Raw genomic sequence first — 26,075 nt, 5'->3', positions numbered from 1 at the left:
AAATCTTTACTCCACAGAACTATTGTATGGATTTCAGATAAATTACATTTTCCTTATGGTTAATAAGCTTTCTGAAGAAAGATACATTCTAACCACTTAACAAACTAACTAAGGTCTATTCTTTACTCTGTTTCAACAAGGAATGGACGGGTGTGGGAAAGTGTTGATGTCCTCTGTATTGATTATCCATTAGCATGGTAAGATGATACTGTATTTGAAGCTGCAACTTGCCATCTCTGCATGAGTCTACTCATTTGTTTAAAAACAAAATCGAGCTCTCTGAAGAAGAACATTTGGACATTTGCCATAGCTTACTGTCTCACACTGTTTGTCTACCCCCGCTCTCATGATCACATCTTCTACATAAAAGGGCATCTCATTGATCCATTGCAATTCATCCGATGCTGATGTTATTGAGATAGACCTATCGATCGGCCCACTGATATTAAGAAGTTAGTTTAATTTATAACTTATACAAAAACACAATCATGTTTTTCAATGCTCCAGTAAGTGATTACAGGTGACACACCTAGCTTTATCAATATTTGTTTTCATTTGTCTCTGGAACATAAACACCTTTTTCAAAAGAAGAAAATGGTATGTACTGTAGGCCTAAGCATTCAATCTTATGCGACCTGGGTGCAACTTCGATTACAAAGTTGTCGAACAAAAATACTGAGGACACGACACAGTCATAATGGGAGGACAGTTGGGTTGTTCTTGTGAGTTGATTTCCCCCCTGTCCAAAACGTTACTTCTCCGCGGGCGCGTACGTTGATTGCGCGCACCCGTTTGTTTGACAGGCGAAGACGCGCTGCCCTTCTCTGCCTGTGTGTTTGACAGATGGAGTTGGTTTGATTCCGAAGTTGGGCTGAAGGCATTTGGGGAAACAACAAGAAATTCAGCCTCTGCTGCCATGAGAGTTGAACAACAGAGTGAACATGGGGATAACTCAACGAATTCGGTGAGCAGCAAGTAACGGAGTGAGTGGGATGAAAATGCAACAAGTAAAGTTCCCTCACCTTGCATGAGACTAGCAACTAACCCAAAGCTATTTTTCTCTGACAGTCGAGTAATTCATTACCATGATGACACATTATTTAGTGTAAACAGTGAATGAAGCATTACTATTTCGCTGTGTATAGGCCTATTAAATTCTACCAGCTCTTGTGAATTGTAGCCACATAAAATAGCCAATCCTGTCCCGCGCATAGAAGTGAACTAGATTAATTTAATTGTACAATTCACGACAACCACAAATGTTGTATGTTGTTGTCAATCATTACAGTGACATTAAAGTGACAAAATCATAACATGTCATGCATACAAATCCTGAAGCTATTTCTCCAATGTTTGTGTATCAATTTAGCCTACTTATTATATTTGATAATTGATTTAATTCTGCCTGTGGATCCAGGCCTGACTTAGTACAAGTTGAGCCTAGGTATGTGTATCAAAAGATAAAAAAACATTTTTTGGGCATTTGGCATGGCATTTTTGGATAGAGGTTCAGTGAATTGCTTCTATTTTTTTTCTCAATTATAATTTTCATCCATTATGACGTGCTTACACTTGCTAACAATTGCTAACTTCTATGGCAATTTGTGTCAGGGGTCTTTGGTGTTTTTAGTGTTGTTAGTGTCTTAGTCACAGAAACACCCACTGCCTTTGTCACTCAAGTTCCAGTGGCATGGTGAGTGGAATGATAAACAGAGGCACTAGCTATCGATGTCAGGGGCCCAAAATAGAGGCTGACCAAGAGGGCTCAGTCAGACCCCCAGCTGTCCATATAAGTCTGCTTGCTCCCAGCTAGGACTGCATTGGTGTGTGTGTGTGTGTGTGTGTGTGTGTGTGTGTGTGTGTGTGTGTGTGTGTGTGTGTGTGTGTGTGTGTGTGTGTGTGTGTTGTGTGTGTGTGTGTGTGTGTGTCTGGCTGTCTTCACACAGTAACACTGACATTTCCACCTGCTGCTGCTGGGGGTGGGGGACTTTATATAGCCCTCCTCTCAGCTGGCCCATATTCTTTTAACTGCAAAGGGACACAATGTAGTGTGTGGGACCTCAAAGCTTCCGCTTAGACAGACTGAAAGTACTTTTAGTTACATTGTTTTAAGTATAAATGGATTATGTATGAATGAGCAATGTTGAAAATGTTAATGAGGTGGCGGATTAAAGTGAGATCAAAGCTTTACAACAAGCTCATCTTTAAGTGACCTTTCAGCAGTAGCCACTATTGTCAAGGGTTAGGGGAAGGTTACCTTGTTGTTGAATATGGCATTCACACAGTATCTTCCGCCCTTGGAGGGTTCCGTATCCGGCGAATATACACACAACAGTTGTCTGGAGGTGACATAATGCACAAATCATTTTGATATAATTCATGTCTTTTCATTCATGCTCCACATCAAACCTGTCCATACAATTTTACATTCTACATCTATTTTCTAAAGAAATGAAAGAATTATGGTTATGATATAGTAGAAATCCATACCTCATCGAAGCGATAGTGGACAATTCCATGGTAACAAACTGCCAAACAAAAACTCATAAAGGCAAAGTTTAACAAACTATTCAAACTGTATGCAGAAGGACTACTTTTTTCAGAATGGTTGGTCAGGTCAACAGGCTTGACAGGTGTTTCTGGTTAGTCAGGTGTGTTCCGTCACATCATTTGTGCAGGCATAAGAGAGCTATGAATATCTAGTATTGATTCTAGGCTTTGCATTTGCCTTTGGAGTCTGCTATTGGTGTCTGTCAATATAAGGACCGAAGAGATGTCAATGAAAGTCAAGGAAGCCATTATGAGGCTGAAATATCAGAAAAATCCATCAGAAACATAGCCAAAACCTTAGACTTACCATAAGCAACAGTTTATAACATTATTAAAACAGAAAGAAAGCACTGGTGAGCTCAGCAATCACAAATGGTCTGGTAGACCAAGGAAGACTTCTACAGTGGATGAAGAATGCTCACCATAATTAAGAAAAAACCCAAAACAACTGTCCCACAGATTAGGAACACTCTACAGGAGGTAGGCGTGAATGTGTCAGAAACTACCATCCAAAGAATATGTCACCAGCCGAACTACAGAGGCTTCACTGCAAGGTGCAAACCACTGGTTATGCTCAAAAAGGATGGTTAGGTTACAGTTCGCTAAAAAGCACCTAAAAAGCCTGCAGAGCTCTAGAAAATGGTCCTGTAGACGGATAAGATGAATATTATGATGTACCACAGTGGTTGCAAGAGGAAGGTTTGAAGAAAAAAGGATCTGCCCAAGATTTACAGCATACCACCTCATCTGTGAATCATGGTGGAGGGGGTGCTATGGTTTGGGCATGTACACTCACCGGCCACTTTATTAGGTACACCTTGCTAGTACTGTGTTGGACCCCCTTTTGTTGCCCATCTGCTTCAAGGTTCGACATGTTGTACATTCAGAGATGGTCTTCTGCATACCTTGGTTGTTACGAGTGGTAATTTGAGTTACTGTTCCCTTTCTATCATCTCGAACCAGTCTGGCCATTCTCCTCTGACCTCTGGCATCAACAAGGCATTTTCGCCCAGAGAACAACTGCCGCTCACTGGATATTTTCTCTTTTTCTGACCATTTTCTGTAAATCCTACAGATGGTTGTGCGTGAAAATCCCAGCCCGTCTGGCACCAACAACCATGCCATGTTCAAAGTCACTTAAATGACCTTTCTTCCCCATTCTGATACTCGGTTTGAACTTCAGCAGGTCGTCTTGACCATGTCTACATGCCTAAATGCATTGAGTTGGTGCCATGTGATTGGCTGATTAAATATTTGCGTTACCGAGCAGTTGAACCGGTGAGTGTATAGCTGCCACAAGATCTGGCTAACTTGTCTTAGTTGATGATGATACAGCTGACAGCAGCAGCAGAATGTATTCTGAAGTGTACAGAAACATCTTGTCTGCTTGAGTACAACCAAATGCCTCAAAATTAATTGGATGGTGCTTCATCATACAGTAATACAATGACCCCAAACATACTGCCATAGTAACTAGTGAGTTTTTCAGTTTTTCAGAGCATCACCAGAGAAGATAAAAAATAATCTCTCTCTGAATATCAGCAAAACCAAGGAGCTGATCGTCGACTTCATGAAGAAACAGGGTGTCTGAAGTGGAGAGAGTTAAAAGCTTCAAGTTGTTTGGTGTCCACATCACTGGGGACCTTACATGTTCAGTTCACACCCACACAGTGATCAAGTCGGCACGTCAGTGTCTGTTTTTCCTCAGGTGGCTGAGGACATTCGGCAAATCCCGCCAGATCCTCACAAGCTTTTACAGGTGCACCATTGAGAGCATCCTGTCTGGTTGCATCACCACAGCTGCACTGCCCACAACCGTAAAGCTCTGCAGAGAGTGGTGAAAACGGCCCAGTCCATCACGGGCTGTGAGCTCCCAGCCGTCCAAGCGATCTACTCTGAGAGATATAAGAGGAAGGCTGGGAAGATCATCAAGGACAACAGCCACCCCAGTCATGCCCTGTTCTCTCTTCTTCCATCTGGCAGATGGTATAGGAGCATCCAGTCCCGGACCAACAGTTTTCGAAACAGCTTTTACCCCCAGGCCATTAGACTGTTGAATTGACACTTGTCCCCCTCCTGTTCTGTGACACCCACCTGTGTCTCTGCACTTTACACTCACCAATGACATTGTACTGCTGCCAATAATAATTCCTGCTGCTACATTCATTCATATTATTAGTGAGCTTGTTTCATTCTACATTCTCATTCTACAGCTTGCTTCAGCAAGTCCAACTATTGTTATTGCTCATACTTATCCATCCATCCAACCAACAGTATCTGTTACAGTATCTGTCTATATAACCTACTCTCATCTATCGATCTACAGTATCTATCAATTAATCCATCCAAACAATCAACAAACCAACCAACCATTCATCCATCCACCCAACCCACCAATCAAACCATCTTTAACTATATCCTCTACTAAAATAAGACTCTCACTTTCTTTCAACTATCCAGTAAATCTATCATCCAAACCATCTTTAAACTTTAAACTTTTTTTTAAACAAGCCCACAAAGTTTCTTCTGGAACTTCTTTTTCTAGTTATTATTGTTTTTATTACTTTGTTGTTGGAAATTGTTTTTATTAGCTTGCTATCTTTATTACATTATATTGTTGTTGTGGATGTTGAGAGCTGCTCTGCCCAAGGCATTTATGTGCTTGTATTTAATGTAATGACAAATAAACAGAACTTTGGAAAGATACCCAGCGTCTGGTGGGGTCAATGGGTCGCAGACTTCAGGCAGTTATTGCATGCAAAGGATTGTCGACCAAATACTAAACATGAGTACTTTATTTGGATATTATATGATTTTTTTCCCAATACTTTTGGAGCTCACAAATAGGGAGTATGTTTAAAACATTTTGTACTTTCTAAATGGTGAACCCAATCTGGAAAAAAAAAACACTGAATTCAAGCTGAAAAAGTAATTTGACACCATATTAATTGTCCTCTTTCCAAAACTTATGGAGGATACTGTATAACATTAAAAGGGAAATCAATAAAAAAACACAAAACACAAGAAACAAAAATCATTTAATGTGATTTAAATCAATGACATTTGGGGGTTTCTTCATTATACCAAAATAAAATAGCCTACACTTTTGGCAGCAAAAAAACTATTTATATATAAAAAGTAGGCCAATGTCATGTGAAGACACACACAGACACACCCAGTCTGTTCCAAGTTTGTTCCAGTGCGCTCTTTAATGATAAAGATAAATCCTTTGATGTCCTTTTTGAAGAAGTATGCAACATGTATGTCATCATTCTCAATGGAAGTTACTTACGTTACATATTTGTGTGATTTGCTGGCTTTGCTTTCCCCACTGTACACAACAACAATGAAGTCTCTATTTATTGGAGCATGAGATGAGGATGTTGATGCGGTGCTTGATGAGGATGTTGATGCGGTGCTTGATGAGGATGTTGAGGATGTTGCAGTGGTTTGTAACTTGATTTCCCAGTTTTTCAGCTGTCCCTGTGGAAGAACCCTTTTGGAACCCTTTTGGGTTCCATGTACTGTAGAACCCTCTGTGTCATTCTGTTACCAATTTTAATCACTTATTAATTCATAAACTAAATCGATATCAGTAGGTCGGTCATGATCCTCACTCTTCATGAGGCGGAGCAATTAGAAAATATTTTACACATATGTGGGTTTTTGGTAACAGAATGATCCGGAGACTGTCCAAACCATTTCCTAAAAATTAAATATAAGTGTTGATGTTAGTTGACCGGGGTCTATGCTTTAACATTACTGAGGTGTGATGTTTTTTCTACACCTTTAAAGACATTATTTGGGAGATTTTCTTGGATGCTTTTCTATATATTTGACCAGAAGTCAAAGCCTTTGCTTATCCCTATTGTTATGATGGAAGATGGTTGAGAAATGTATTTCACTCTTCATTTCCCAAAAATATATCCCCAATAAAAAAAATAAAAATAATTAGAGTGTAAGATTTATACATTTACAACACTTATACAATGAATAAAACGTTATACACAGCAGTGAACACATTTTCTTTTTAAACAGATAAACAAACCAAAAAAATGGGACAAAAAACAGACTTAGGACTTAGTCTTCATGCAGAATTTTGAGCTGAATGAGGCTCAAACCCACACATGAGGAAGTGGAGTTAACTCTAGCGAGCGCTACCTCCCACCGAGCAACTGCTTCCCGTTCCCAATAATTGTTCATCTTTGTAAGAGGGGACGTATCAGAGGATAGCATGATATTATATAAAACTGAATTAAGACCACAAATCTGTGGGAATAAGATGATCTCCTCTAACATGGAGTTTGGTAGTGACTGGAATAAACTAGACTGAGGCTTAGCAACTAGGTCATTAAAATTGTCAAAGGTTTTATCCAAAAACAAATCAGAAAAGCAGGCAAGGCCCCTTTCTTTCCACAGACCAAATGCAGGATCAAGGGTTAGGGTTTAAAGTGTTGTCTAAATTGCTTCCATATCCTAAGAGTAGACAGTACTGTGGGATTGTGAGGGAGATAGTGTATCTAGAGGGACAAGATGATAAAGGGGCACAGATTAGGGCGAAAAGGGATGAGGAGCGGCAAGACTGAGCCTCCATCATACACCAATCAATATTCTAGGTAACGCCCCATCCTGTTTGCGTCTCTGTAGAATTACCTTCCGTACTCTAGGAGTCTTGTCTCCCCAAATAAATGCTGAAATCATCTTATACAACACAATTAATAAAGGTAGGTCAGTTCTATGGTAGAGATTGAATGAGAAACAAAAACCTAGGTAAAACATTCATCTTAATAGATTGGATACTACCCATTAGAGAGAGAGGTAAACTGTCCCAGCGTTGCAGGTCTGCTTTATCTTTAGTGACAAAATTTGTAAAGTTATTCTTGTGAAGTGATGGAAGTGAATGTGAAATGTTTACACCTAAATAACAAAAGCTAGTGGGAGATAAACGAAATGGCAGGGTTCCTGAAGGGATTTGTTTAGCTGCCGTGTTAATAGTGTGGTGGATGTCTAGGATTTACCACTCTGTGCTTCAGCTCTTCGGAGGTAAGAATCAAGAAATAAGTCCTGAGTAGCCACAATATCTGAGTCCGTTTATTTATTGCTTGCAAACAAGAGACAAGAGCGTAACAGCAGCCCAGCGTAAATCCGGAGGTCTGTTCAGCACAAGTCTGAAGAGGCGATTATCAGGGTTGTCTTTTATACAGATTAAACATAATGGTAGGCGCCGCCAAGGCTATCACGACAAGCTTGTGCTTACGTGAGAGAGGGCGGGAGAGAATGAACAATGGGGAGACTTTCTTACTGATCAATCGGCGCTTTCTTACTGATCAATCGGCATTCAACACTTCACACTTATCCACCTTCCTGTCGGCAAGATGGATCTGTTCCTTTGTTCTTGCTCTCCCCCCACTACTCCCTCCGAAACTACCGCTATCCATATTGTAATTATCCGCCGTTTCTCAAAACAATGGCTATAGAACTTTAGAGGTGTGGCAAGAGAAAATGTAATCACAGTATTTACACAAGTTGTATCAGTCATAAGAAAGTGTATAACCTGAAAACAGTTCTATCAGTGTATTTTCCATAACAATAGAAAAACATTTGCTTTTAAGAATATTCAATTTATAGGGTGAAAATGACCCAAAGGTGTTCAGAATGTGCAATATGTAACTGGGTTTGAGAAAGCAAAAGATCATCTGCATAAAGTCACACACTGTGTTCTACACCTGCCCTGCAGGGGGGGGGTTCTATCTCTAACGCAAAAGGTAGAGGCGAGGATGGGGACTCCTGAAGGGTACTAAGAGGGAGAGGGAAATAATGAGAGTGCTGAGAATTTGTAGACATTCGTAGACAATAAATCAAATTCGATTTGCGTCTTTCGCCTTTCAGCATACAATTCAGGAGTAGGAGAACAGTATTGGAGTATTGGAAATCTATTCTAAGAATTTAATCAACAAGTTCTTGTTATTTCCGTTTCCTCTCCTTGACCATATGAGCCTTGTAAGAAATAATTAATCCCCGGAACTCTGCCTTAAAGGTTTCCCATAGGAGGAATGTGGAAGTTGTCTCAGATTTGTTAGTCCCAATTAACATTTCTATATTAGTAGATATGAAATCACAAAATTCCTTGTTTGACAACAAACTTGTGTCAAATCTCCAATGTGAATGGGTTTTAGTTTTGGGGGTGATGCCTAATTCCAAAATGTGTGGTGCATGTTCAGATATAACTAGCAGAATATTCATTTGACGAAGGGAGAAGAGCTCTATCTAGAAAGAAGTAGTCAATTTGAGAATAGACGTGATGGACATGGGAAAAAAATTAAACATGCACAAAAAATAACCAGGCCAATAAAAATATGCCTGACGATTCCACTGTTTAAAATTACGTCCAAAAAATCTGTTTCCACAAGAATGCAGAGGGGGGAAAGATAACAAAATAAATTAAACAAACCTGCTGTCCTTGTCCATAGATCAGGTAATCCACAACATTGTTCTCATAAAGTCCAACATGCCGTGGAAGGTGACGCATAGGCAGGCAGGGTAGGGGAGCCCAAATCGAATTCCCTTTTGGCAAAGGCAGGACTTGATGTTGTGTAAAGCGGCTCGCTTTTTTGCAATGCTTGGGTAGAAATCCTCGTAAAAATTAATGAGTGGCCATCATAAGCAACATTCCGGTTCTCCTTGGCACACCGCAAGACATGTTTTCAATGTAACAATGAAATCTGACGATGATCAGACGTGGGTGTTCTCCCAGTCGGGACCTCAGTCTCAGGCTGCGGTGAGCACGATCCAACTCTGGGGCCTCTGGAAGCAAATCGTCTTCCACCACATTCTGGAAAAGGCCCGCCATGAACTGCCTTGGATCTCTTCCCTCCAATTCCTTGGGCAAGCCAACCACACGTATATTCTGATGCCTAGAACGAAACGTCAGGTCCTCGACTGCTACCCTGAGCCGCTCGTTCTCCTCTTTCACAGCCGTCAGCTTGGTCTACAGTGAAGACACCATGTTTTCTAGCTCCACATCTCTAACCAGCACATCAATCGTTATAGGGACACAATTACTCCCCTGCTGAACTCCGTTGGTTGTCATATTGGTTTCTTCTTCTTGCCTGGAATCTGCAGATTGGTTTGATTTCTCCTGCCGGAGTGCGTAGACTTGTTGCTCATATTTACAAAATGTAAATCCCTGTGAGCTAAAAAACGTACTGTGCTAGCACAAATATTTGAAAAACAAGCATAATAGAATGAAATAATCGAGATGAGTCAGGACAGATACAACGCACGTCTTTCCACTACATTGTACAACCATAAGTCCTTTGATACCCAATTTGATATGCTCTGATGAATTTCACATTTTGGTCCTCATGGGTCCTTTTACACGGGACTGCCATAGTTAATCTGTGATGCTAATCAGCATTAAGGGTAGGGGTTAAAAGTAAGAATGATAATCATCTGTAAAACATCACACAGAATGATTAAGGAAGTTATATAAATTAACCATAACTTCTAGAATGTGATGTCCTGCTGATCTTGGCCCTGAATATCCAATGAATAACTACAGTACATGCCTTCATAATGAGATTACATCTGGGCTAACTGTTATTTGTTCCCTCCTTGTGTTTTCTCTCCATAGAGCCAAATGCTGATGAACCAGCTGAGAGAGATCACTGGCATCCAAGACTCACAGACACTGCAGAGAGCCCTGAACGTAGGTGACCAACATTGTGGACTGATGGGTGTAGCCTCTGCCTTTTCAGTCATGTTATAACACTGTGATGATAGTATGACCAAAGGCATTGCTAATTCTAGGCTTATGGATTTCTTCCTGCTAATGAAGGCTCTGGTGGCCTACCAAAACCATTTGTTAAGCCTGTGCACCAAACAATATCTGAGTTATTGTGCAGCTCACTAAATAAAAGGCCTATCTCAATTACTGAAACTACAATGTGACTTCAATGAGAGTTAGTTTAAATGCCAACAGATTTATTTGTTGTACTTAATCATATTGTTGTGACATAATCATGCCACACAGCTGTAGGTCCTGTCAGAATCCAATGCTGTTGCTTCCAAGTGGACTGAGATTATGTCATTACTACCTTAGTCAAAACTGTCTGGCTAGAGGGAAAAGTGTCTGGCTAAAGGGAATATCACCTTTACTTCCCTTTATCTCTAGGCCCCTATTAGAACAGATTATTGAGGGGCGCTTAGTGGTGTAGCACACTAATGTGCTTACCACGTAATCGCAAGGTTCCTGGTTCGATTCTGACCCTCGACCTATCTTGCATGTCATCCCTCCTCTCTCTCCCTCCTTCCTGTCAAGCTCTACTGTCTCTATCCCAATAAAGCAGAAATGCCCTAAAAACATATAAAAAAAAAAGAAAAAAGAACAGATTATTGAGAAGGATCCAATTGACCAAAGGACCAATTAGGGGGTAGTGGGCATGGCTCAGTCCCATATAGATTAAAGTTAAAGTTAGGAATCAGGCTTGCCTGAGGTCTGGGTGCCAGTCTGTTTTGCAATCTCCTTTGTCATTATCTAAGGCAGAAACAGACTGGAACCCGGACTAGTGTAGGTCTGGAGATCTTGGAAAGGGTATATTCTAATGCCCAGTGTTATCTGTGTGTAACCAGGCCAGCCAGGGCGACATCAGCCATGCCGTAGGACTGTTGACCACACAGCCTCCAGAGGAGGATCAGGGCCATGAGGAGCCTGCAGACACAGAAGCCAACAGGGAGGTCTGGGAGGCCCAGAAAGGTAGACTTGCTGTGGACAGGGAGATATGAAGAAGGGGCTGAAATACTGATCGTCACTGGTGATGGAGCAAGAAAACCGCTACAGTGGCATTATGAAAAAAGTTTTCCATTGCTCACATTCCAACTTAAGTTGTCTATTTTTAAGTTGACACTCATTTTAAGTTTCAACACTCATTTCAACATCTACACTACATGTTGAATGTCTAAGCTTTGATTTCTGTTGTTCCATCATGGTTGTTGTCAAGCGTTTGTGAGGTTTTTAAAGGTTTGGAGCTGTATCAGAACTTATTTTTGATGGTGTTGATATGTCTCTAGGTGCTCCTAAAGATGACCTCCAGACTGCCATTGAGCTCAGTTTGCAGGAATCCCAAGCAGAGGAGAGAGAGCTGAACAGGTACTGGACATGCCGTGAAATACTTCACCATCGCACCCCCAGCTGCTCCTTTTCATAATGAACTCTGTCAGACTTAAGCTCTTATACTATCTACAGTGCCCTGCGTACGTAATGGGACAGTGAAGCATTTTTTCTTTTGGCTCTATATTCCAAAAGTTTAGATTTGAAAACAAAAATTGTGTACTGTACATATTAGTTTCACCATTTAGAAATGACAACACTTTGTACACGTAGTCCCCCTATTTCAGGGAACCAAAAGTAATGGGACAATTAGCTAGACAGGTGTTTGTAGTCTCTGACACATTCACACCTACCTCCTGGAGAGTGCTCTTTATCTGTCTGACAGTTGATTTGGGATTTGTCTTAATTATGGTGAGCAGTCTTCGGTCATCCACTGTAGAAGTCTTTCTTGGCTTCCTCGCTTTTTATTCTGTTCCAAACTGTTGATTTTGCAAACCTAAGGTTTTGGCAATGTTTCAGATTTTTCAGCCTAATAATGGCTTCCTTAACTTTCCTTGACACCAATAACAGACTACTAAGGCAAATGCAAAACCTAGAATCAATACTCAACATTGACAGCTCTCTTATGCCTGCACAAATTATATGACAGAACACACCTGACTTACCACCATCCGCCACCAGCCAAACTATAGAGGCTTCACTACAAAGTGCAAACCACTAGTTATCCTCAAAAAGGATGGTCAGGTTACAGTTTGCTAAAAAGTACTTAAAAAGCCTGCAATGTCTGGAAAAATGTATTGTGGACAGATAAGATGAATATTATCATGTACCAAAGTGATTGCAAGTGGAAAGCTTGGAGAGAAAAGGATTTGCCCAAGATTTACATCATTCCACTTCATATGTGAAACATGGTGGAGGGGAGGTTATAGTTTGGGCATTTATAGCTGCCACTAGAACTGGCTAACTTGTCTTAATAGATGATGTAACTGCTGACGGCAGCAGCATAATGTATTCTGAAGTGTACAGAAACATCTTGCCTGCTTGAGTACAAGCAAATGCCTCGAACGCAAACTTCAGGCACTTATTGCATACAATTGTCGACCAAATACTAAACATGAGTGCTTAATTTGGACATTATATATATTATATATGAATCTGTCCCATTACTTTTGGTGCCCTGAAATAGAGGGACTATGTATAAAAAGTGTTGTCATTTCTAAATGGTGAAACTAATATGTACACAAATACCATCAAATAAAAGCTGATAATCTCTATTTTAACCTCACAGCAATTGTTTGATTTCAAATCCAAACTTCTGGAGTATAGAGTCAAAAGAACTGTTCCATTACTTACGCAGGGCACTTTAAGTGGATAAAGTAATGTACAATATAATACAATACAAGAGTAAAAAAAAAAGTGGTACGATGAAAAGTTTATCCAGTAATTCCAGGTGAATTCATTGGACAAATATCCACAGTTTATGAGTGGTGTGATGGATGTGTGTTCCAGGGCTCTGGAGGCCAGTGCTGAGGAGAGCGCTGCATGGGTGAAGAGGAAGAGGTGTGAGGCCCAGGGAGAGAGCTGCAGCCCAGCAGAATGGATCCGCCAGGAGGAATGGCCCGTGGGCATCCGCAACGTGGGAAACACCTGCTGGTTTAGTGCAGTCATACAGGTGAGGAGCTGCTGCATCTGTGTAAATGGATATCACCCTGATCAGTTGAGTTGAGTTTCATTTTTGTTTATATGCACAGTAAAAGAAAATAAGATAAATGCAGTATACTTGCACAGGCTTGGCAAGAAACCCAATACTAACTCATTTCAAACATGAAAACAAGTTGTAATACTCTTTTTTAAATGCCATTTAAAGACACTGAACGGTGTTTCTATTTTCTCAAACATTTCAAGACATCTCTTGTGATATTACCATGGGGGGCTAAGAAGCCAGCCAAACATATGTTAGTTTATGTCCAATTGCCAGAACCATACCAAGAGACATTACTTGACATTACTTCACTTATCCCCTGTGTCCCTCAACTGAAAGAAACATTTCTGAACATTTCTTCTCAACTTGTTGCCACATAATCAAGCCATATTGTGGAAATTGAGTTATCTGTAATGTCAGGAGGATGGGAAAGATGAGGTGTGGCGTTTTCTTTCCGAACGCAAAAGCTTCTTGGTGCTTCTAATTCTATTAAGAGTCCATTCCAGACTGAATTTAGCCGGGCCTATCAGGTGGCTCTCCTGAAACTCAAGCCTTCATTGATATTGATAGACTGAAAGGGTAATTAAATAGCACAGTGTTGTGATGATGGAGAGAGCGATGAACTCTGCAGCCCAGGCTGAAATTAGTTTATATCAGTAGATTAGGCTGAATGAGGAACACTCGTTTGTCTTAATGTCATTCAGATATTTATTTTTTTATTATTATTTTTTTTACAAAATGATGTGATGCTGTGGCTTTAAATTAAACCTTTTCTATTGGGAACCACGATGACCTTTTTTGTTCTTCTTATTTGTTTGAGGTGTTGTTTAGCACAATCATAATTTGCCCAGACAAAGTTTTTACATAATACGTATCTGATTGGGACTGAATGACCTCATTTGTGTCTACTCATATTTCCTCTATATCTTTTGTGGTGCACGTTACAGTAAAATTGTGATAAGTTGTAATTGGATTTACAGGGATACTAGAAAGCTGAGATGATACATACAGGTTTTAATGCAATCTGAATTCAGGCATGTTGCTGTTGATTCTAAAGTGCTTGCAGTGTTTACTGTTGCTCACAACTGCAAATATTGCACACATAAGATCTACCAAGAAAACACTAAGAGCTTGCTACCATTGGAACCATATATTAATGGGGAAATGATCTCACTTATCTTACTGATTATTATTATTATTACTGAGAATCATCATCCTGTCTCATCTAACAATATCTCAGTGGTGTATTCTTTTGTTTGCTCAACTGTGGCTCTCATGTGTAACACAATGAAAACCCACATCTATTCTTGAAATGACATATTACACATGATAAGGGAAACTGAGAAAAATGGTACCTCCATATTGATTTTTCAGTCCCTGTTCCACCTACCCGTGTTCCGCAGACTGGTGCTCAACTACTGCCTGTCTGATCGTGTGCTGGAAAAGTGTAAAAGCCACTCGGTGAGTGTATAACAGGGGCCAGACACAGAACATAATTATGAGACTATTCCAAGAAGTAAATCTGAGCTCGCTAGTAGGATATCTTTGAGGCTTATACTAAAATTCTGCTTTAAGAATGAGAGGCCTAATGTACCGTTAACAGGACAAGAGGAACATAGCCTTTATGCAGGAGCTGCGCTGTCTCTTCGCCCTCATGGTCGGCTCCACTCGCAGGTTTGTGGATCCCTCTGCTGCTGTGGAGCTGCTCAGAGACGCCTTCAGAACCAGTGAAGCCCAACAGGTACACACACACACACACACACACACACACACACACATACACACACACACACACACACACACACACACACACACACACACACACTCATCTTTACATAACATTTGAACAGGTTCCATGTCAAAACATTAAAAGAAATATCACAACATTGTGCCCTTGTGAACGCAACCCATTATGTCTCTCTCTGCTTGTTCATGGCCATGTGCATAGTGCATACAAATGATGCTCATGTCTAATGTGTTCACTCTAGGATGTGAGTGAGTTTACCCACAAACTCCTTGACTGGCTTGAGGATGCCTTTCAGCTGGCTGCCAATGGAAAGTAAATCAATGATTCAAACCCAAATACTGCTAAATTAATTCACAAATATAGACAAGATAAGATTGTTGTGTTTGAAGTGCAGTGTTTCAGATCTTAACTGATGTCTCATCTAATCCTCAGCAACCCGGAAGATAAACAAGAAAACCCCATGGTTCAGCTTTTCTATGGGACTTTTGTGGCAGAGAGAACTCATCAGGGTAAGTGTACTAAAATGGGCTTTGTACTTTAGTCATACCATAGGTATTTTCTCTGTCATTGAGTATTTCACTGTGTGTAGGTAAGACCTTGTCCAACATCGAGCAGTTTGGCCAGTACCCTTTACAAGTGAACGGTTTCAACAACTTGGATGAGTGCCTGGAAGGTGCCATGGTTGAGGGGGAGATTGAGGCTCTACATTCAGATCAAATCATTGCATCGTGCGGTGAGGTGAGCAAAACTAATTCCCAGATTGACCTTTTCTGTTGACAGTTGTTTAGAATGCAAAGCTAAGTACATGTAAATGTGAATTCTCTCTGTTACAGAGATGGTTCTCAAAGTTACCGCCAGTCTTGACCTTTGAACTGTCCAGGTTTGAGTTCAACGCCCAGTTAGGACGCCCAGAGAAGATACACAAGAAACTGGAGTTCCCCCAAATAATATACATGGACAGGGGAGTTGCTTGATATTCTTTTCTGAGTGGAAATTATGTACATGCATATATATACATATATATGAGCATAAGAAAATGTTTAGACTAAGTACTGTACAGTCTATGCATTTAATTGCAGTGTGCAGTGATGATATTTGAAGAAATGTTGCTGTGCCTTTTGTTAAGGGCTAAGTGCATTCACTCATTATAGATATCTTCACAAAAACGTTGAGGAGACCCACGGGAGGAGAGGAGAAATTAAAAGACTGAAGGAGCAGCTCACAGTTCTCCAACAGAAACTAGAGTGGTGAGTTTACTTGAGTGTAATTTTGAAAGTTGCAGTGCACGGATTATGTGTATGCTGGATTATGATGAATTTGTTTGCACTCATTATAAACACAATTGCTAATTTTGTTACTGTTTTCTATCCTCAAAGAGGTTAGTTTATTCTTATCTTTCTCTGTCTCTCTAGCTACAAAAACTATGGCTCCGGGCCTACAAAGTATCCCCTGGCTGACATGCTCCAGTATGTTTTGGAGTTTGCCTCCACCAAGCCCACCAGTGTGTCCCCTGCAGAAGATGTGAGGATAGCAGCCTCTTCCCCAACAACATCCTGCAACCCCCAGCAAACAGACCCCAACTCTGATGACACCAGGCAAGGCCTTCTGAGACTCAAGGCTGGGAATCTACTGTCGAGTGCTTACCCAATCTAGTGCTGTCTTGTGTTTCTAGTGTTCACTATACTGTAACTGCAGTGTTAGCTGCTCGGGAAAGTACTGGTACTGTACATTTGTTGATGTCCTGTCATTCCTCTGTTGATCTCCCTCAGTCAATCCGAGCCAGGATGCGCAGGTCCATCTGATGGCTCTGGCTGCCAGCGGACCCCCATCTACAAACCTTTCACCCAGTGCAGACCCCCCATGGATACCCCGCCCCACCCAGCCCCCCACAGTGTGACCGAGGAGGAGTTACGCTTCGTCAAGACCTGCCTCCATCGCTGGAGAACTGAGGTGGAGAACAACATCAGTGGTACGCTTACACCTGTTGGACAACCTTTTCATGCCATGCTAGTGTTGTGACTATTGAGTGTCCTCACTATCTTACAGTGACTATATGAGAGTATGAGTCATGTTTTGAGCAACTGCAGCACTTTTTTGAAATGGAATAACAACCTATTGTACTATTAACAATTCCCTTGGTGGTGTCATACCTGCTGGATCTCACCACTCATTGCTTAACAGGGACCATATTTCTGTTTTGGTATACTATACTAATGAACTTTTGGAGGCAACTGCTCTGTTTAAAATATTTGGTTGACACTTCAATTGAGGTACTGAGGTTCCTCAATTGAAGGCATTGAGGTTTCTCAGTTGAAATCCAAATTAAATTTTGCATTTAATTTATGGTGTTTACATTGGGACTTCTTAAGTAAGAAGACTGCAATGCATGTTTCTGTCAGTTATCCTGGTGTGTCTAGTCTGTGTGTGTCTCTGGCTGAGACCCAGGTGCACTGCATTGATCTGTGTGTCTCTGTGTCTCTGTGCTCAGAGCTAAAGGCCAGCATCGACAGGGTCAGCCAGGCGCTGGAGGGCATGTACTCAGATAACAGCCTCTGTCAGGTAAGATCCCTGCTACTCAGCTAACTGTCTGTGGCATGTTGTTAAAGCATGATACACTAATAGCTGTATGTGTCAGGTTCTACAGGTGATTAATCTTGTGTCTGCTGAAACATGACATACATGGTTATTACTCTCTTGTCAGGTTAAACTTGTGAACATACAGTAAATGGGTCAGTGTGTGTCAAGTTAAACATGTAATATATTAATATCTGTTTGGATTTCAGTCTGTGTCAGGTTAAACACATACAACATACAGTACTGTGTATGGGTCAGACAAAACATGAGATACACTTACATAACGTGACACACTAATATTAGCCTCTAAGGTCATGTCTGGAGTATGCTTGAAACACTCACTGTGTGAAGAATTCTGTGATGTGTTCATTCATAATGACCACAACAGTGTAAGAAAAATAAGCATTACGTATTAGTGATTAATGGTTCCGCACACATTGAAACGCATCTTACATATGTCTATTGTGATAATTAGTGAGACATTGTTGCATTGGCATGATTGCATTATCAGATTATCACAAGGTTAGGAGCTATATTGTGGATGGGGTCATAGAGGACATTGAAGGATTGAATGTCATGTGAAGCTGTTAACAATTAATAGAATGAGTACAGAAACCTATATGAACGAGTTAAAATGGCCTGTTAATAGCAGACCTGATATCCTTTTATTAGTTCATTTGCCAGGGATCATGAACAACAAATACCTTGCACCAGATTTAGCTACACAGCCAACTGTAGTCTTTGTTTGGCCTAGACAGGTGCATTCACACAAAGTTTCTGCGGAAACGTAACTTTTCTAGTTAGTCTAATCGCTATCTTTTTTTTTGACGTGTGCAGGTGCCATACAGGCTTCACGCCGTCCTGGTCCACGAGGGCCAGGCCTCGGCAGGCCACTACTGGGCCTACATCTACGACCACGCTAACCAGCGCTGGATGAAGTACAACGACGTCATCGTCACAGAGTCCTCCTGGGAGGATCTGGTCAGGGACTCGTACGGAGGCATGACCAACGCCAGTGCCTACTGTCTCATGTACATCGACGACAGGCTGTCAAACCTCATCGCAGGTATTGTAATAACTGTATCCCACCACCCCATTCTGCTGAGGAAATATATACACCACAATTGGAAAGTACTTGAACTTGAATGAAAACGTAAGCCATGTTCATGGATTGATTGGCATATCACAGAGCATATTATTGGCATATCACAGAGTAAGTGCTATATCTGGTCACACCATATTTGCTGAGATAAGCGTTGATAAATGCTTATGCTTCTCCTGACCAGGAGCAATATAGATCTTATTTAATCCTCCATAGGAGGTTTTAAGTGTACAGTATTTTGCATTTATTGTTTTGTGCTCTTTGTAGCTTATGGTATGTTTGACTCATTGTAAATTTGATGTTGATTAATTCATTAGGAATTGACTGTCACAGTCACCTCACTGTTTATTTTCATATTCTATTATGTTTATCACCTTCTATTTCTGTTGAACACAGAGGACACAGATGACGAGACGGGGCAGATCCTACAGGGGATGGACTCCCTGCCCCCCATCCTGAGGCGCTACGTCCGTGAGGACAACCGCTGGTTCCAACAGGAATTGAGGGAGTGGGAGGAGCAGTTCTGCCAGCCACAACCGCCTCAGGAGGAGCCTGCTTCTGCAGCTCCCATCACAGCCTCCACCATTGCTCCCAGTACAGAGAACTCAGCCCAACCAGTCCCCCAACCTGCCCAGGAATCCACCCGGGAGCTAGAGCAGGAACCTGCCCAAGAACCAGAGGAGAAACCGGCTTTAGAACCAGCAGTTGAATCTGAAGGTCTGTGTGGGCTGTAGTCGTACAGTGTGGCAGAGGGGTCTTTGAGAGTTCACATTGTACATTTGTTATCCTCCTTAGCTATTCATCAGAGACTGAATTATACCTGGGTGCCAGATCTGTAAAATATCTGGCTAATTAATACTACTGTGGTTTAATGAAGTGATAGTGAGAAATAAAAACCAGCAGGACTGTGGCCCTCGAGCACTGTAATTGCAAGTCCCCCATGCCATGAATGAATTATTTATGTTCTGACGATAATTCCCTGTTCCACTCATGGTTCTTGTCCTCTTTCAGAACCAGTCCGAAGCCAGGCAGTTCTAGACCGTGTGCCACCTGAGAGCCCTGGTACCAGTCCCAAGGAGAGCGATCGGGCTGTCACTGCCTCCCCAGACCCCTGCCAAAATACCAGTGAGGAGGGGGAGCACAGTCAGGTGGGCAGGTTGGAAAGAGGTTGTCATCTGAGTGCATTTTGAATATAGGTCACATACGATATCAAGGCCACGTGTATACCTCTTGCATCCCTCTCACATAGTGATGGTGGCAGCTACTGGATGTTTTGAGCATGGTGTTAGACTGTATGACTCAGGGACAGAGTTTGTAGTATGGCTCACTTAAGTTAAGAGTAAATATGAAAATATATATTTGTGAATACTGTATGAGTACTGAACAGTGGGAGTGCTTGTATGAGAGAGAATGTGAGTGTGTTTAGTCATGTGTCCCTGTGTCCTTGCTTGTGTTTTGTTTAAAAAGAAATAGCCAGATTGATTATGTGTGTGTATGTATATGACTACAGTATATGAGTGTGAGCTTGTGTGTTATTGTACTTCATTTCACACAAGCACTTGCTTACTAATAAGCTGCTCTAGTTAGCATACCCCAGTGTTTTTCCAACTGTTTGTGAAAAGCTTAGATCCTTCCCTACATCCCCCTCCCTGGAGGTGATAAGGCCTAGCTGGACACTGGACACCCTCAGTCATTTCTGCATTCCACCACTTGCGCTCCCTCCCTAGTTTATCACTGGGGGTTGTTGGGGACATTCTGTTGATGATGAGTGTCCAGTGCCTTTAAATAGAGCATGAGCTTTTTATTCCCACTACTGTACTTATGGGTAGAGAGTGCTGGTGTATTCCATCGACAAGCCATAGGTTGGTTGCTTGGACTGATTGTTCACCTCAGGCCTGTTCAAATGTTTGAGAATACATTTGTGAATGCTGATGAAATGACTGTTGTCAACATTGAAAGATATTACCTTAGCAACTGAATTTCTGAGTCTGCATGAGCTTGTCATGGTGTGCTGCTACCTGTTGACTTGATGATTGGGTGATACTAGTTGTTTGTTTGTCATCTGCCTGTTGGTGGATGCCATTGATACCATAGATCTAAATGATGTTAAAATCTTTGCATGGTATATAGAGTGTAGAACCTGGATTTTACTGACAAAATGGTACAAATAAATGTTCAGGCTCGCTTGACATGAGTCGCATCTGTTACAGTTACGGTTGCCTTCCTGAGCCTAAAATCATAAATTGGGCTCACATGACCTCTAGTGGCCAATATATGCATAGTACAGTGAAGTGTTATTTGGCTTCAAGAGTCCAATTGTTACCATGTGTTCATATTCAGTTACCGCCCTGCAAATATACACTAAATAGGTTGTACTTTAGGGAGGTGTTTACTGCTCAGGATATGAATTCTGTATTGGTATTCCCAATTCTGAGTAGTGATGATATGTTATTCCAGTTATGCTTTTCTCTATGTAAACACACTGTCAGGAATGCTCCTGAGCCTGCTGCTCCCTCCACTGGTCGCCAGAGGCCGTCATAGACTCTTTTTTATTGTTTTCATTATTTTCATTAAGTTTATTGGCCACACTGTTTTTTGATTTTTTTGCAACACTGAGTCCTGCTTGTTTTCTGAGCTTGGGTCTGCCCAGTACCTCGTCACACTGTGTTTGAGCTACTGTATATCATATTATATCCTTCTATTTCTCTCATCCTTGTCACCCAGACTTGAGTAAGATTCACGTGTTAAATACATTTAATAATTTAAATTTTGTGTGCTTGAGTTTGCACTTTTGGGACTACCCTGTTGGTTCTATCGTACCAGATAAACTAGATACTTCCAAGTATTTTAAATGATTTATATGTATTTGACCCAAATCTGTTGTCACCCCCACAGTCTCACACCCCTGCAGCAGAAATGAGTGGCCAGGCTGCAGCAGACGTACAGGTGGAGGCTGACCCCTCCCTAGAGGCCTCCACAGAGACAGAGATTAGAGGAGCGGAGGCAGCAGCAGCAGAGGCCCAGTCTGATGTAGAGCCCTGTGCCTCGTCCCCCCAGGATGCCCCAGTGGTGGCCAGAGGGCAGCAGCCAGAGAACGAGGTATCAGAGGTCGAGATCCCCAACGTTGGCAAGATACTGGTACGGGCTGACGCAGACGGATACAACGAGGAGGTGCGTAGATCAGCCCCATGCAATACCTCAGTGGTGTAGTATACATGAATAGTAGATCAATTTGGGCATAAGGATGCTTTGATAAATAAACATATTGTATGTGTTACGACTTAAGATATCTCTCTTTCTCTGTGTGGTCCTGTGGTACAGATGATGCTGACTCCAGCCATGCAGGGGATCATTTTGGCCATAGCCAAAGCCAGACAGGCATTCGACAAGGACGGCCCAGAGGCTGGCCTCATCAAGGTATGATCTCTCCATGTCCCTCTGCTGTACCATGTTGTGTGTTTCAATGTTGGCTCCCTCCACTGATAGAGGCACAGAAATGGCCTGGAAATTGAACACTTTTAGGTGTATGTTATTATTTTAACCTGGACCTCTGACATTTTGGCCCAACTTCTGATATGTCACCAACATCACAACTGTCCCACAGGCGTTCCACGAGGAGTACTCCAGGCTGTACGAGCTGTCCCAGGAGGAGACCACACCCCAGCAGGACCCGCGCCTGCAGCACGTCCTCGTCTACTTCTTCCAGAACCAGGCGCCCAACCGTGTCATCGAGAGGACACTGCTGGAGCAATTCACCAACCGCAACCTCAGCTTCGACGACAGGTCAGCACTGCATGGTATTCATCACCAAATAACCATGCACACATTTAAATGTTTGTTACTGTACACTGAATATATCTCAAATTAACCATGGGTCTGGAATGGAATAGAAATTGTATTTCTGAAATTATATATTCCTGTGTCACTTAGGTCCATCAGTATCATGAGAGAGGCCCGTACCAAATTGCGCCTCATCAAGCCAGAGGATATGGACATGGAGGAATATATGGTGAGGATCACAGGGTAAAACAGACCCTTTCAATCCCTCGTCATGATGAAGGCTCCTGTGTTTTGTGTATACTGTATGTAGCTTCTTCCTCCTTGTTGTTAGTGAAGCCAGTGGGGTGGCTGCTGTTTTTTTTATTTATACCTAGTGGGCCTTGAAAGCTGATCTATGAGCCTGTACTCTATATTGAACATCCAAACTCAGGCTACAGCTACATTTTCTTTTCAATGGAAATAATCCCAAATGCACATTGATTCTGTCTCTCTCCTTCCTCCAGCAATGGCAGGATGACTACAGCCTGTTCCGGACAGTGTTTGTCTACCTGCTGACGGGCCTGGAACAGTACCAGCATGGAAAGTAGGTGTTGTCATGGCGACATGTCACGGCCCTATGTGACCAGTTATTTTAGTGCGGGTGCTTCTCCTGCTGACATGGTGTCATAATTGTGTTCCAGAGTTCGGGAGGCGCTGAATTACCTGGCCCACGCCTACCAGAACAATGCCACCCTTCTGCGAAACGGGGAGAGAAGGGGAGTGGAGCAGTCACTTATTGCACTATACAGGAGGAAATGTCTCAAAGTGAGTGATATTGCAATTTAAAAATGTAGCCTATTTGAGGTTTTTGGGCCTTGGACCTCTCCCCTTGGGCCTGATATTTTCAGTGAGGGATTTAGGTCAATAGAAGGTGAATAAAGAGGGAATAAGACAGTGGTTAAGCTGTGGCTTTGTGCACAAATGACTTGCTGTCATATGAGGAAAAGAAGGAGGAACATGAAGGAGTATTAAAATGAACCATTAACATGGTTACTTATATTTAGGAATTCAGGATACAGAACGACTTACAATGAAGTAGATTAAATGGCCGAAAGTATGAAATTACTTCATGACACAGCTTCCCCTCTGTCACCTCCCTCGGCTTGAAAGGAGCTGAATATGAATGCCGCCACGCTGTTCAAGAGTGGTGAGGAGAGCGACGTGGAGGAGGGCGTGGCCATCATGAATGAAGCAGTCATCCCCTGCATGCACCTGATGAGCCGTGACACGGTCAGCCAGGAGGACCTGGACACCATGGATGCCATCCGGAGCCACTGGTGCTCCTACCTGGGACAGGACATGGATGGTGAGAGAAGGCCCAACAATGCTGGCATTCCCACTAACACCACAGAGATTAGATTTTGTTCTCAGAAATGTTATGTACATGTTATTGTGGTGTTTTAGTGGCCTTACATGTTAAATGTATATATCTATGATATCCCAACCTTTATCATTTGTCACTGCCCTTCCATACCTTGACTAAACAGGTAATGTTTCATTTGGCTCCAACTTTACTGTATATGATTATCATTAATTCCTTGTAGTGTGTGTCCTCATGTTTTCATCTCTCTCTCTCTCTCATCTTATAAAGCTCCTTCCATCCCTTCGCATTTGGTTTTATCTCTCATCTGCTTACGTTCTCCCTCTTCTCTCTCTCTATGTCTCCCTTTGCAGAACCCTTGCAGGAGAAGCTGGGTGAGTTTCTGCCCAGGGTTCTGGACTGCTCCGCTGAGATGGTGGTCCTGAAAGATCCACCCAATGTGCGCTCAAACTCGCCCCACGACTTGTGCAGCCGGCTGGCCGCCATCATGGAGTCCATCCACAAGACCTCTGTGGTCATTGTGAAGTAAGGTTGCAGACAGCTTCTGAGGTCAGGGGGTCAAGGGTCGTACACTAGTTTAACGGCTGCAGAGCTGACAAAACACTGGATTTGTGTGGACAGCAACTGGTAGTGCAAAGTAGTTTTTTATATAACTTTTTAATGTGCTTTTGCCACTATTTTTCTAAGCCAAGACATTTGGTAGATTCTGAGTCCCTTGAAGCAAAGTTTTTTCACTCGTACTCTCAAAAACATCAAGGAGAGATACATTTCTTTGTTATGCAGGAAGATTTCTAGAGCCTAAATGGTCCATAGACCTATGCTGTTGCAAGACATAGTATTTTGTATAGTTTCTTAGATATCCTTACCATGAATTCGAATTGCAGTGAACAGCAGGCCCTTGAAGATTTAGCCATGGAAATTCAGCATTGTTAAAAAAAATCCTTGTCTTTTTTTGTATTAGTTTGTTTAAATGTAAGCTTATCGTTCCACTCCTCTGTTTTTCCACTTCTTGAAACCTGTGTTGATGCTAAATAAATGTTCAAACTTTCTGTCTGTGCTCTTTTCTCTTTGCCTTGCTGTCATTCCTTCTTTTGTGTCTTTCCCTTTTTTTCATCTGTATTTCTGATACTTTCTAATGTTTTAGTCAAATTGGTATACAAGTTTAGTCATTGTCATCAAAGTTTAACACCCTCCCACACACACACACACACACACACACACACACACACACACTCACACACACACACACACACATACATACATTTAGATTTATGAACAGAAACAGTGTATGTGGAATCCAGAATCCAGTTGAATGATGTTGTGTTTGTTTGTGTGTTTGTTTTTCACTTCCTATGGATGGTACTGCACTACTTCATACACATCTCCTGAACCCTCCTGACCCTATGGCCAGATTAACAGTTGACCCTCTAAGTGTGATCAGACCAATGGTGTGGGGGGAGGGGGCGGGGGGAGGGGCGGGGGGAGGGGGGAGGGACGGCCCCTCTGTCCACAGCTGGACTCACGGCACCCTGCCAGTTTGACTTGACTTCACTGGGGACGAGACACAGCACCAAGTTTCTACCAAAAAAAAGCCATCCTGTTTTTTTTGGTCAGCGGCTTGTTACCTCTCACATGGAAGATGATCCGTAACTGACAACAACAGGCATCTCTATTCAGGTACGATTTAGTTTGTTGTGGTTATGGACTTTGTAGCAATTAGTAAAGACTCCTTTCAGATCTCATAACAGATATGAATCAGACATACCTTTCTCCTTATTTGTGTTTCTTTATTATTCTATTAGTCTGGTGTTGAAGTAGGAATCTTGTGTGCGTGTTCACATTGGAAAACGGTGAAGTGTGTTGGTATTAGATAACTTTCAGAAAAAGCCTACATACTGTACTCAGAAGGGGTGGGGCCCAACAATGTAATATAAATACATTAATGAGGGGTATGTTAGACACTAGTACCGTAAAACAAGTATTACGCTTTAGCTGTGCTATTCAAAGTTAAGGTTTGATTAAATATTTCTGACAGTAAACTTCCTTTGCAGTAAATATTTTGAGAGAATTTTAATTAGCCATGTCGATCATGGCCCCTTGGGGCAGTTGATGTACTCTGGAACCAGATCCAATAGTGGTGGGGATCCAGAA

At 41.8% G+C, this 26,075-nt stretch overlaps 1 protein-coding gene across 1 annotated transcript; it reads left to right on the top strand.

The window, feature by feature from the left end:
- Positions 1-859: 859 nt before the first annotated feature.
- Positions 860-24,932, top strand: usp28 (ubiquitin specific peptidase 28). The gene is made up of 26 exons (XM_083665488.1): positions 860-964; positions 10,184-10,258; positions 11,182-11,305; positions 11,620-11,698; positions 13,169-13,331; positions 14,736-14,822; positions 14,965-15,102; positions 15,350-15,420; positions 15,541-15,617; positions 15,698-15,846; positions 15,942-16,069; positions 16,260-16,355; positions 16,521-16,703; positions 16,878-17,077; positions 17,597-17,667; positions 18,520-18,748; positions 19,181-19,501; positions 19,796-19,932; positions 21,680-21,955; positions 22,106-22,201; positions 22,389-22,567; positions 22,715-22,793; positions 23,068-23,147; positions 23,245-23,368; positions 23,714-23,909; positions 24,278-24,932. The coding sequence occupies exons 1-26, from the start codon at positions 917-919 to the stop codon at positions 24,451-24,453; spliced, it is 3,582 nt and encodes a 1,193-aa protein (XP_083521614.1). The 5' UTR covers positions 860-916; the 3' UTR covers positions 24,454-24,932.
- Positions 24,933-26,075: the final 1,143 nt, after the last annotated feature.

The sequence above is a fragment of the Argentina silus genome, assembly GCF_951799395.1.
Source record: "Argentina silus genome assembly, chromosome: 2".
NCBI lineage: Eukaryota > Metazoa > Chordata > Actinopteri > Argentiniformes > Argentinidae > Argentina > Argentina silus.
The sequence above is the reverse complement of the archived record's forward strand: the minus strand, read 5'-3'. Positions and strand labels throughout refer to the sequence as shown.

What these genes read in the sequence shown, in the direction of transcription:
- usp28 (XM_083665488.1), top strand. Translation starts at nt 917, where the DNA reads ATGAGAGTTGAACAACAGAGTGAACATGGGGATAACTCAACGAATTCG. An exon ending in GGGATAACTCAACGAATTCG is followed by an intron (nt 965 to 10,183) that starts GTGAGCAGCAAG and finishes TTCTCTCCATAG; the next exon opens with AGCCAAATGCTGATGAACCA. An exon ending in CTCCAACAGAAACTAGAGTG is followed by an intron (nt 16,356 to 16,520) that starts GTGAGTTTACTT and finishes CTGTCTCTCTAG; the next exon opens with CTACAAAAACTATGGCTCCG.